The sequence below is a fragment of the Drosophila eugracilis genome, unplaced genomic scaffold (genome assembly GCF_018153835.1).
Source record: "Drosophila eugracilis isolate 14026-0451.02 unplaced genomic scaffold, ASM1815383v1 contig_1765, whole genome shotgun sequence".
NCBI classification, from domain to species: domain Eukaryota; kingdom Metazoa; phylum Arthropoda; class Insecta; order Diptera; family Drosophilidae; genus Drosophila; species Drosophila eugracilis.
The window spans coordinates 264960-277711 of NW_024572605.1; the positions used below are offsets into that span (position 1 = coordinate 264960).

At 43.5% G+C, this 12752-nt stretch overlaps 1 protein-coding gene across 3 annotated transcripts; it reads right to left on the reverse strand.

Annotated features, from left to right (window-relative positions):
- Nucleotides 1–5494: 5494 nt before the first annotated feature.
- On the reverse strand, nucleotides 5495–11011 carry LOC108107451. 3 transcript variants are annotated; one of them, XM_017215000.2, is made up of 6 exons: nucleotides 10952–11011; nucleotides 8649–10045; nucleotides 6756–6879; nucleotides 6550–6692; nucleotides 6149–6496; nucleotides 5495–6090 (listed from the first exon to the last, which is right to left on the reverse strand). In XM_017215000.2, exons 2-6 carry the CDS (start codon nucleotides 10015–10017, stop codon nucleotides 5567–5569), a joined length of 2508 nt encoding a protein of 835 aa, XP_017070489.2. In that variant the 5' UTR covers nucleotides 10018–10045; nucleotides 10952–11011; the 3' UTR covers nucleotides 5495–5566. The 3 variants fall into 3 exon arrangements, with proteins under 3 accessions (XP_017070489.2, XP_017070487.2, XP_017070488.2); XM_017214998.2 differs by lacking the exons at nucleotides 5495–6090; nucleotides 6149–6496; nucleotides 6550–6692; nucleotides 6756–6879 and adding exons at nucleotides 6980–7683; nucleotides 7745–8089; nucleotides 8142–8284; nucleotides 8340–8472; XM_017214999.2 differs by lacking the exons at nucleotides 5495–6090; nucleotides 6149–6496; nucleotides 6550–6692; nucleotides 6756–6879 and adding exons at nucleotides 6980–7683; nucleotides 7745–8089; nucleotides 8142–8284; nucleotides 8340–8472 and having other exon boundaries at nucleotides 10939–10963.
- Nucleotides 11012–12752: the final 1741 nt, after the last annotated feature.

The following is a 12752-nucleotide window of genomic DNA, read 5'->3' on the forward strand; positions in this document are numbered from 1 at the left end:
TGCCGCCCAGGAAAGTTCAAGTTTAATGAGAGAACATTTCTGTAATTACTTTCATTATTGTTAATCGTTTGTAATTGCTCCATAAAGCTGTAATGGTGAGTGCTGAAATAGTTCATGAGGCAATTCAATCCCAATTTCATATTGACACAGCTCTATGGTGTCACATTCGCCCAAGGCGAACGCCCGTCACCATACGACCAACTCGAACTATTTCCAAAATCAAATTAAAACCAAAAGCCAATTCCCAAACACACTTGTCATCCTCCTTTGGAGGTCAACTCACCCTGCCCAGAGAAATGTTGACTAAAGTTTCGCAGACGCAGAACAAAATCAATAAATGACTTGCGAACTTTTCTATCCATTGTTGGGTTAGTTTAAAGTTTGTGGTTCCAAATTTGAAGTTGTTATTCAAACGAACTCCTGTATCGTTTGGCTGAAACTACATGGCCAATCTCTTGCATTTGTGCAGTCTTCTGAGCAACCTAATGCACCGAGCTTGTTTCCGACCGCTGCATCACCATGCGGTGTCCAGCCATGAATTTTTTATGGGCATTTTTAAGCCAAACAGCTTCTGGCAAGTGCGGGTGCCCAAAGACGGCTAGTTACTATTATGGCCCAGAAGAGCCGTCAGAAAACCCTCTGCAGTGGAGTCATCCCAGGATAGGGACAGGACTCGACGCTGTCACCGGCAAATGTTTGCCCTGTCGCATGTGTAGGAGTTAGAGCGGAGATTGAAAGTGGGCGGACATGAATAATAAATGCCCCGGCATTTACTCCAGTTGGAATATGTGCTAAGCTGTCAGTAACTGGAGACAAGGCGAGCACTTAGACATACGGGGCCAACTCACCCGCCTGCGAGTGTACACACAGCCGAAGGGAACCCTCCTCTGATATGAGCTTTCGCCACGGTAATTAACTTTACAAATCGCATGCAAGTGTGTGATTAATTATTCCAAAACCGGACACTCAAACTCGCAAACCGGACAGTTAACCCATTTCGGCATCGAAAAGGGTTGAACTCACAGCTGTGGAAAAGGCGTTGCGGGGGAGTGCGCCAGGGTTTTGACATTTAAAATTTCAGAAATACATTTGATGAATGTTTGCTCATAAGGCGAAAATTGAAACTATTCTTGACCATGAACCCAAAACTTGTGGCCGCTTGACCACATGCCACTTAGCACATGGTTTGCAGACCCAAAACTCCCATCCCCCAGCCAGAGCGTTCCACATCCCAGCACTCCTCCTTGGACGGTCGCACATATGCTTTCCAAAAAAGGGTTTCCATCGGTCAGTTTTCTTATCAGAGTCTGAGTTTCGCATTAATTTTGACTTGGTCAACACTTCGTTAATCACACCCGGCCAGGCACTCGAATCCCCATGTCTTTTGGCCAAGGACATGTGCGTGTGTGTGGAAGTTTTATTAGATGCTTATCGCCAAATTGAAAATTGGGTGTGCGATGCCAATGCCGTGTCGCTCTGAGGCACGCACACAGCATCCTGTGGGGCATTTTTAACCCTCATAATCAAGAAGTCTCATATCGAATTTGAATTTACAACACAGACCCTTGCCGGTCGTCCTGAACAGCTGTTTGTCCCGGCTACAGTTTTCCAAAGGTGGTTAGAAAGGGTTAACCTGGGGTTGTTGACCGTGACAGCGTTTCCTATTTGCAGATCTATTAAAGGTGAGCTGAAGCAGAAATAAAATTATGTTTGGGTCAATCGGAAATAAACAGATTGCAGTGGAAAGTATGTCACGGGTCTAGCCAGCTAACCAAATGTGGCTTCACCCTGTCCCAGCTTTCAGCACCTGGGAATTATTAAATTTTCGCCTAGATTCTTCCGAAAGTCAGAGGAACGAAAAAACTTGGATGCAAATAAATAAAAAGCAAACAAAAATTACTTTTAAAAACCCAAACAGTGAAAAACTCGCGGTACCCCGAGTGGAAACAGAAAGCAAAAACTTATTATAAGCACATAATAATACACGCGTATGTCTGCCTGTAGTCCTGCCTGGAGAGTCCTTTATTCTTCATAATTTGCGCCTCTGCTGGTGGTTCTGCTGCTGCTGGTGCTTCTGCTGCTGATGATGAAGAGCCCACTACAGCTGCGATGTGAACCTAAAAAAGAAAAAAAGAAAAAGTGTACAAAGTTCTCTTTCCCTTTTGCATGCAAAGCAACTGCCTTGGGTGCCCATTTCCTTTAGTTTTCCCAGTTGAGTGGCAAAAAGTTAATGGATTGTTAGCTAGCGGTTTCCTTGGTATCTGCAATTAAAACGCGAGGATATGGGTACCCTTCGTTAAGGATTCTTACGTCCTCTCGTGTCCTCTTCGTTTAAAGTAAATGAAATTGTTCCAGGGAAGGTATAGGAGCGCACGGATTATCCTTATGAGGCAAAAAGTTTGCCTGTCCCTCGCTCCTCCCTGCAAGGTTATTATTTCTTCGCAAATGAAGTCCGTAAAAAACGAACAATGAACTTGAATACCCCACATTACTTCCTTACAAGACATGTTGCATTTTCAATCGACTAAATAATCATCATAAAGTTACAAAAGATAGGAAAGAAACGGTTTTTTGTCTTAGATTTACATGTTTTGGAGAATCTCTACTGGACTTCGTGAATTGAGAATATTTCTATGTGAATTAAAACGAAAAATCGATAACCTACATCTCAAGCTTCTAAAAAATGAGGAACAATAGCTGATGTACAAAGCAGAAACAACAATAATTAAAGTCCCAAAATGAATAACAACCCTCCGTCTCGGCTGTGGAAATTTTCATACGCGGCATACGTGTTTTTTTTTCGGCAGTCATAAAGTACTTGGGTATATACATTTTTTGGAGCCAGCTTCCTTTTTTTATTTTTGGACCTTATACTTTTCTTGTGCTCTAATTAAATATGTTTTAAAACGATACGCATTGCAGTAACCTCTTTAAGTTCATGCTTCTCCCCTGTGCGGGACACTAAAGTTTTTCTTAAAGCTCGATAATTGAGAATAATTTGATATTCGAAGTTAGCCATCCACAGGGCACGTGTCCTGTTGAGCAAATATATGAGGTGGCTTCACCTCAGTCAAACAAGCATTTTCTCAAGGCGAGTTTTCTGTTGGAAATGTCACTGTCCGTCCTTAAGTGTCCACCCCGAATAAACTTTTGTACGGATGGATTTTGGGTTCCTTCGGCGACACCAGACGCATATGCTAATTAAGCAATTAATATTTGTGGGCAAGACAACTTAATTTATTTACAAAGAAAGCACATTCTCCCTTACGAAATGTGATATTGGATCTGGGTCCTTTTTTCACTCCTCTCCGGCCCAGTGCCATTCGGCAAGACAATAAACTTATCACATGTTACCCTGCTCGGGGCCAGAAACTTTACCAGCAAGTTTGATTTGCGGTCGCCCTTTGCATGTCCTGAGCTCGCCTGTCAGGACACTGATATGCGACTCAGCCCCTCCTCTGCGTCCCATGATATGAAAGTATTTCATCAACTCCCGATGCACAGTCAGCAATAATATTTTCTTAGACACATTCTCAACTGCAAATAGGTCGGTCTTGGGCACTCTTCTGCGGTCACAGCCGGTGGCATTGTTGGGCATGTGCGGGTTCTTAAAGACGCAGGCCGGTTGCATATAGAAACTCGAGCTCCTGTGTCTTGGGGCAGCATTTGTCAGACGCCAAAATGAAATGAGTTGAGTTGGGCTGCGGTTTTCTGACAGATTGGATTAAGTTGATCTGTCTGTTAGTTAGGAAACAATGCGATCTATTAGATTACGGATTTAAAGTTTCTACTTAGCAGTGTTTTACATTCTTAATTTCTAATTGAATTCATTTTTAACAACAGTTGTCTTAAACCCAGTGTTACATTTCCTTAAATAACTCTACCAAAGAGCAACTTAAGATGGTGCAACCAAAAGTGTATTCAAGGCTCGTTAAGGGAAAACTTTTTCGACAAACAACCCAAGAACTTTGTCTTACGTATACTTGATGTGTCGTAAACGGTGCCCTCGATTAAAGAGTCATCGCACAGTTAAGCGTGCTGATATGCTTATGTAAAGCAGAAAAGACTAAAATGAATGAAATACTGGAAACAGTCCAAAAGAATACTGAGACTTAAAGAGGTTTCAGAATCAAACAACGTAATGATTAATGTAATGTTTGTGCTTTTAAGATAGTACAGTATAGGTGAGAATTGAATTGAATTGTCCGCCGTAATGCCACATAACACACGTGACCCTGGTTTTAAGTTATGTTCCTGATACAAACCTCACTCTTTGAGTTTTGATTTGAATTTTCCCTACTGCATGGGTAGCCCACCCTCGCTGTCTGTTCATCCTTTCGCTTGATTAAGATTAGAAAGCGCCAAAAACTCCTACTCTCTTGGCCATAACAAAAGGAGAGCCTTCTGTTCCTCAGATAGGCCATAGGGAGCGGGAGCTGGCGTCTACTTTGGTGGTTGACAGAGCTCTAAAAAAATAGGTATTAAATCAGAAAACCAAAGAGCTACATTGATGTTTTTCTTTCTTTGCAATATTCGGGAATTCGAACGCTAGAAGGTAGTGTGGACCTGCAACCATTTTTAGATTATTAAAATGTCATAAAGGCAGGATGTCTGCAGGATGCTTGAGTGTTTTGACATTTCATAAATTAAAGTGACTCTTTCCCGCACTTCACGATGTTTCCATTTATTCACAGCACCTATTACAATACACATTAATCCCTGCAAAAATAAATACAAAACCTATTTTCCGCATTAATATTATGTACATTTATCTCTGGGTTGCCAAGATCAGCTTTCCCAACAGATATGAACAATAATTAAGTTTACTTAAATATTTAAGTATTTAATCGCATCCGTAAACTGCAATACGAAGTTAACTATTTTCCGTTAACAAATATTAAGAAAGTTTTTTTTTTAAATTAATGAGAGGGTTGAAATATTTTATTTTCGGCTCGTATTAATATAGTTATTTTATAATTTTGTTATTCGTGGTTAATACCACTGTGCGTCTACCCGTTTCAGCTATGCTAAGGCAGACCACCGGTAGAGATCGCCCATTACGTGTCTATAGAGGGATAATTTAACTCATGTCGCATAGGTGTCGCCACTCGTATCTACAACCGTGTAATATGTGGTGTAGATAAGTGTATTGTAGGTGTCGCGTCACGTATGTAGAAATATAAGATAGGTGTCGCCACACTTCGGTACAAATGTGCAATAGCTGTCGCCACAACTACCTACTCCTGTAAAATACATTTTCCACTTCTATTTACATGGAACGTATCTGAAGAACTAGAAAAGTGAAGTTTGAAATGTAGTGGAAGTTTAAATAAATCAAAGATAATCTTTCTATACATTCACCTTCACATTAGACACTGATATTGCTGTAGAGCAGAGAGCCAAGAGATGGCGCTTTAAAAACAAGCGGAAGTAAATCCAATCTGAAGCGAATTCACTTTTATGAGTTATGTGGATTTTAGATAGATTAAATTAATTAAACTATAAATAATGTTTATTTGTATAGGGGTATGGAAGTTTAATGGGTTTTGGTATTTCGAATTTAAATTTAAAAGCTGAACGATATTAGAATGAACGCGGGTGCAGTTAAAGCAAGGCTTAAGGTTAGGGCGGTAGCATCATTGCATCCAAGGTTGTTCAAACTGACTGAGTACTGTGCCTCATCTGGGGTTTGACAAGCCTCGACTGTACATGAAATCTCGCCAAAGCTCTGAGCCTGCACTGAAAAGAATAATGGGGGACATGGCTCAAAGTCGTAGCCAACACAGGCGTCAGTGAGATCGTAGCTGAATGATCCCAGAGCGGTCGACTCGCAGCTCTCCTCCGTCCTTAGTGGCGCACTCAGGTTCCTAAAGGGTCGTTCGATGCTCCGAGAAGTGCAAACGGTGAAAATAATCTGACTTATGGGGGAGATTTTGAGGTAGCGCATGCTCTGCCTACTCGGCAGATAAAGTGCATCCAGTCTGTAGAAATTAATAGTGCCCAAGCGACCAAATTGTTTCAGAGAGTTGGTTCCGAACTCGCTTATAGCGCCGTTAGAGTAGCAGCGAGGATTGGAAATCCGACGAGGCACTAGAAAGGGATTTCTAATAGTATCTTGTATCTATTAGTGGCTAATAAGAAGGCTCACCTTGCCGAATCCGTGTAACGACGGGGCACCCACATGTCTCTGGTGGCTTCTCGGTGTTTAAAAGAAACAAATCCGTGCTTGGGTCCCGAACAAAGTCATGGAACCTCACCAGGGCTCCTCCTCCGTAGTAGATAAAGTGCAAGTTGGGCAGACGCCACCGCAGGCGCTCCAAATATCGTTGGCAATAGTCGTAGTCGTGCTCGTCCACGTAGGACAGCGGACTTGGTACGAGGAGGGCAACTAACGATCTTCCTCCAAGATTGTCAGTAGCCCTATCCGCCTCAAGCAGATCTTCAACCGTAGTGCTTAGGGTGTTTAGGATAAGTGGCAGATTGAAGCCAGTTGGATCTGCAAAAAGAGACGTTTAGTAGGATGTCAGCCAGGGCTTGTTAGTTCCTTACGCCAAGAGTGCGATGTGGAGTTCCATTCTTGATAGACGTTGATTATGTAGTCGGTTGTATTGACTATCACTGAGGTGTCAGAAGCTGCGAAAACGGTTACCTTACTAGCGTACGGGTTGATGTTCAGGCCCTGAAGAACATAACTGTAAAAATATAAAAGACTCAATTTAAGTTCGCTCGCCAATACTCCCGCTGATCGTACTTACGCGACGTAATCAACAACCCAGCTGTAGGGCCAGTATGTGTCGACAAACACATATATATCAGCCATTACCGTGGTCAGGTTGGAGATATCGGACCATTGTTGAGTGGGAAAGTAGTCCATAGATTCTAAAACGTAAAACGAATTTGAGATTTAGTGCTGTCTTTCTTTCGGGCAGAGAGTCTATCGGGAACCACTCTTCAAGGTAAATAAAAATAAGCAGTGGGGTTAGAATGGGGAAGTTTATTCAGGACTGTTTCTCTGGAACATACAGCTTATTTAAGAAGAAGTATAAGATTAATGTTAAACGACAAATAGTTCTTGTGCTGGGGGACGGGAAGGTGCGCTTCGGACTCTGCCGCTGCACCACTATAACTACCATACACTAGCCTCCGATCACTGAATCAACCTGTGAACCGACAGGGCGAGCAGGATGGTCAGCAGGCTGGCCGCTAGGCCAGAGACTCCGCTGTAGCAGCCCATGTTGACCATCGACATGATGTACCGCCACTGGTCGGGGGTCTGGCAGGCATCCTGTGTGCAGGATGTGGTGTTCGAGGTGGCTTGCACGGACACGTACAAGTCCGGACACTGGGTGATGGTGTAGTACCCATTGCATGCGCTCGAAAGATCGTAACTGTAACTATTTCCACTTATCTGAGTGCAACTCTGATCAATGGTGGTTCCCGAGGAACTGGTAGTTGAGTTTTGCTGCGGCCACGCATAGGTGCGGGAGGAGCAAATGGTGTAGCTTCCTCCGTTCTGGGACTGGATGGTGAAGTAGCGGTTCGCTCCAGTTCCGAAGAAATAGTTAGCAGAGACTCGGTAGAAGTTGACCTTGCCGGGCCCCACGAACTGGGCTGTTTGGTCAGTGCCCCAGCTGTTGGTGTACCAGGTCGACCCACAACGGGGGTTGATAACGCGTCGAGGAACTGCAAAATAGAAAATGTCAAGAGAGACTTATTCTGGAAAAGAAAACTACTGTTGGCTTACTCTGGATAATGCGCTTTGCCACAGGTCCCGCCGAGGTAGCCGCGGTACTGCCCACTGTAAGGGAGAACAGATCCTGGGAGGGATCGCGGACGAAGCTCGAAAACCTCTGGATGCTTCCTCCGCCGTAGTAAATAAAGCGCAAGTCCGGAATCTGCTCCTGAATGTACTGGATTTCCGTAGTGGCGTAGCTGGAGTCGCCGTCATTGACGGTTTGCTGATTGGGAATGATTAGAGCTACCAGGGAGTGACCACTCAAGCTCGAATTGGTCTTTTCCACATTCATAAGGTTCTGGGTAAGGTTCTGAATGGTTCGCAGCACATTGGGCAGGCTGAATCCTTGCGTATCTGTAGAGACTGTTCTTAAGCCGAGTTAAATACCTCATGAGTGTGAGCTTACATGTGGCATGCGTTGTGACGTTCCATTGCTGGTAGACATCCGTGATGTAGTTGGTGGTGTTCACGATGACGGACCCGTCTTGTGCCGAGAGCATGGTGACTGTGCTGGCATAGGGATGGATATTCAACTGCTGGATGACATACCTGCAAAGCAGATTAGTTTAAACGAAGATCTTCGGTGCGTTAACAGACATCTTACGCCACATAGTCAACAATGGTGCTGTACTGCCAGGAGGTATCCAAGAAAATGTACAGGTTGGTCATCGGAGTTATGACGTCCGTCAAGTCCTGATTGGTGGTCGCCGTGCAGGACACGTCGTTCAAGGATTGCGCTGTTTGAGAAATATCCAGAATAAAGGGAAATCGTAATGGAAACGAGCATCGGAAAGGGAATTTTAAAGTGAAATGACAAGACCTTTCGAGCTAAGATTTGGAAAATGGAGGTCTTGGGATCAGAGTAAGTGCAAGGTGGTTCCGCGATAGTTCTAAGGAAGGAACAGGTACTTACGCACATACGTCACCAGTGCTACGGTGGCGTTACCGGCAAATTGCGGAATAGCGGACTGCTGTAATGTGACTTTCAGCTGCATCTCCCGATCCAGAACCTGGGCAAAGGCGCTCGTCTGGTCCTCCATTTCCTGCGATGGTGCCACATTCGTGAACTGGCTCTGCCTGCTGCATGCATTTATTCCGGAACTGAGGACTCCGTTTGTGGAGTAGTACATGCGTAGCAATTGGGAAAGCTTGAGGCTCGATGCCTGAGTTCTCCAAGTGGCCACGTTCTTCGCCAGAATCAGGCCATCAAGTCCGCCGCGGATCTCGGCGTCAGTTGCCTCAAGGCTGTTGCGCTGCGACAGGAAGTACCAGTGGGGCAGAACTGTGTCATTCCATCCGCCAGTAGCTCCGACAGAAGCCGCACTGCTCGACCCCGGAAGCTGGACCAACGCGACCTCAGCCAAATCCCCGGCCAGAGTCGCGGCCCACCTGTTGTCAATGGAGTTGGTTGTCTGGGACATGGTGCGACCACGTGCTCGTCGCTGGGAGGCAAGAGCCAGCAGGGTGTTCACCTGGACTGATTGCTGCTGAACACCAGCGGCGATGCCGGCAATCACAGTGCCTGCTGATACAGTTCCCCAGCGCGTCCGAACAAGGCCATCTTCAACGGGGCACTGGCTGATTTCCGTGCCGGCGTAGGCCCAGTCGGATTCGTAGTCCAGTTCGCCGTACTGTTCGGACTTAGACATGGGGGCGGAGGACATCCGTCCTCGTTTCGCGCGGGACTCCAGCAATTCAACATCGCCTATGAAGTTGTTTTCGTAATCAGTCTTTAGGGACCGCGGCAGTCGCTGGGCCCGGTACTGGGAAAGCTGGTTGCACACGGTGTTTTCATCGCCACGCGGTCTGGTGTCAAAAGTACTCGACAGCATGAAGTGAAGGGAGCACCGCTCAACGCTGGTTAGAGAACTGTTGGGGAAGCTGTTGGCATTGCCCGGAATCAGCCGTGACAGCAGAATTTTAAATTTGGGAAACTGAAAGCCTGTCGGACTGTACGGTATGACGCCATCAACGACATTGATTCCCGCCGCCTTTCTTATGCCGTCCTGACGAAAGCGATGCAACAAGGACACTGCCACGGTGCGGATGTCGGCTTGGACACCTGAAGTGGCGGCGTAGCTGTTTTCCACCTTCTCGATAAGCGAGATGAGCGTGTCCATGTTGGCCGGAAGGCGATTATCCCGATTCATGAAGTACGACGTGTTGTAGCACTCGATCAGTGAGGGGGGAATCTGCAGCATTGCGTTCTCCTGTGCTTGTGTCCCCAGGATGAGGACCACACCCAGGCAGGCAGCTGCTGCCAGAAGCTGTTGTGGTTTCATGGTAGGGTATTTCGTTTTCGTTGTGAATCTGTGAACAAAGTGATCGGGTCACTATACTATACTATACTTAATGAATTAAACTCTTAAATTCCCAATTGACCCTGACACGGAAAGCAGCTAGCCAGTAAGTCCCGCCTATCTCCGATTTGTAACTCTAATATAGGTTGGCAGCTTTTACACACTTCTTATCGCAGGTGCCTTATCAATGGTCAGAGGTATAAGCTTTCGATGCGTCAATGTTTGTTCATTGTAAACGCCCAAATAATGATCTTAACTGTTAGTCATTACAACTTATTTAAACTGCACATTGTACACTGCTCTATTTCTTGCAGAGTCTCCCATACTAAATATCACACATTTTCGGCAAAGGGATAAAGTTAATCCGAATAATCTAATAGAATTCACTTCCGTTTCCTAACAAAGTTTGACGGTGACGTCATTTGCAAATATTCTGTTATCAATTTGATAAAAAAGAACGGTAAATGCTCATGAGTCAAGTCCACTCTATATATACTATATACACATTCCGATATCAGTCCATGTGAGATCCGCAGTACAGTTGTAGTTCGTCCCATTTAGATCGGTAAAACCAAACCACTGATAATGGTGATACCTAGCGATTGCTGATACATAGGCGAGTGAGTCAGGTGTAAAATACACAAAAGAACACTGTGGACCTGCGCCCCAATTTTCAGCTTGGTAAAGCTAACATAATTTAAGGCACTGTGATTAGATAAGCAGTTTGGCGTAACTCGAAACAGCCATTCTTGAAATTCCTTGAGTTTTTGGTATGTCTTTTTGGATTACAATGAACGGGAGCAGGGAGTCCTTTGCTCCAGCTTGCACTTTATTCACAACATCGTTTACTAATTACGAGTAAATAATTCACTATAGCTTTATCTATATACGCTGGCAACGCACTCTGCAGCTCTACCTTGTTTCACCTGCTGCTCCTTTCGAACTGAGCGGTACCTTTTCTGAGCAGCCAGCGCTGTGCCTCGCCCATGGGTCGAGTGAGGCAATTGTTGTAATCTCCGAAGCAGTGCTTATCAGTTGGCAGTGATAAGATATGTCCCGTTGTATAGAGTGAGTTGTGAACCTGTTTTGCAAAAACTGTTTATGCTGCTTGGCGATAAAAATAATTTAGAAACACAAAACTATTTATAATACAATGCAATAAAGTGTATGTATATAAATAGTATATATAGGTTTACTGTTATTGTGTTTACAAGGCGCATATTATTAAGTACGGTTCCCAATATATGGTTGAACTTGTAATTTAATTCTCTGACGAACTGCATTTCATCCTGAAAAATATAGATGAAAGCTCTTTCCTTGATCTCTTCCCGAAATCCAGTATTTTGATCATAACTCATCGAATACTGGTCGCAATGTGGAATGTCATATCTCGTTGAGATCGGAACTTAATTTCTAAAAAATCTGTGTCCCCACCTAAAAATGTAAAATTTGATGAATTTTTTGCAAAATTGATGATGTACTTTCCGAAAATGCGAAATTGGGTTTGCTCTATTTTTCCAAAAGTCAGTATTTTGATCATAACTCATCGAATACTGGTCGCAATGTGGAATGTCATATCTCGTTGAGATCGGAACTTAATTTCTAAAAAATCTGTGTCCCCACCTAAAAATGTAAAATTTGATGAATTTTTTGCAAAAATTGATGATGTAACCCCTTTCCGAAAATGCGAAATTGGGTTTGCTCTGATTTTTTCCCCAAAGTCAGTGTTTTGACCATAACTCAGCGAATACTGGTTGAAATGTGGAATGTCATATCTCGTTGAGATCGGAACTTAATTTCTAAAAAATCTGTGTCCCCACCTAAAAATGTTGAATTTTATGATTTTTTTTTAAAAATTGAACCCCTTTCCCAAAATGCGAAATTGGGTTTGCCCTGATCTCTTCCCAAAAGTCAGTATATTGATCATAACTCAGCGAATACTGGTCGGAATGTGGAATGTCATATCTCGTTGAGATCGGAACTTAATTTCTAAAAAATCTGTGTCCCCACCTAAAAATGTAAAATTTGATGAATTTTTTGCAAAAATTGATGATGTAACCCCTTTCCGAAAATGCGAAATTGGGTTTGCCCTGATCTCTTCCCAAAAGTCAGTATATTGATCATAACTCAGCGAATACTGGTCGGAATGTGGAATGTCATATCTCGTTGAGATCGGAACTTAATTTCTAAAAAATCTGTGTCCCCACCTAAAAATGTAAAATTTGATGAATTTTTTGCAAAAATTGATGATGTAACCCCTTTCCGAAAATGCGAAATTGGGTTTGCCCTGATCTCTTCCCAAAAGTCAGTATATTGATCATAACTCAGCGAATACTGGTCGGAATGTGGAATGTCATATCTCGTTGAGATCGGAACTTAATTTCTAAAAAATCTGTGTCCCCACCTAAAAATGTTGAATTTTATGAATTTTTTTAAAAAATTGATGATGTAACCCCTTTCCGAAAATGCGAAATTGGGGTGCCCTGATTTTTTCCCAAAAGTCAGTATATTGATCATAACTCAGCGAATACTGGTCGGAATGTGGAATGTCATATCTCGTTGAGATCGGAACTTAATTTCTAAAAAATCTGTGTCCCCACCTAAAAATGTAAAATTTGATGAATTTTTTGCAAAAATTGATGATGTAACCCCTTTCCGAAAATGCGAAATTGGGTTTGCCCTGATCTCTTCCCAAAAGTCAGTATTTTGATCATAAC

What these genes read in the sequence shown, in the direction of transcription:
- LOC108107451 (XM_017214998.2), bottom strand. Translation starts at nt 10,017, where the DNA reads ATGAAACCACAACAGCTTCTGGCAGCAGCTGCCTGCCTGGGTGTGGTC. An exon ending in CGTCACAACGCATGCCACAT is followed by an intron (nt 8,090 to 8,141) that starts GTAAGCTCACAC and finishes CAGTCTCTACAG; the next exon opens with ATACGCAAGGATTCAGCCTG. An exon ending in GGCAAAGCGCATTATCCAGA is followed by an intron (nt 7,684 to 7,744) that starts GTAAGCCAACAG and finishes TCTATTTTGCAG; the next exon opens with TTCCTCGACGCGTTATCAAC.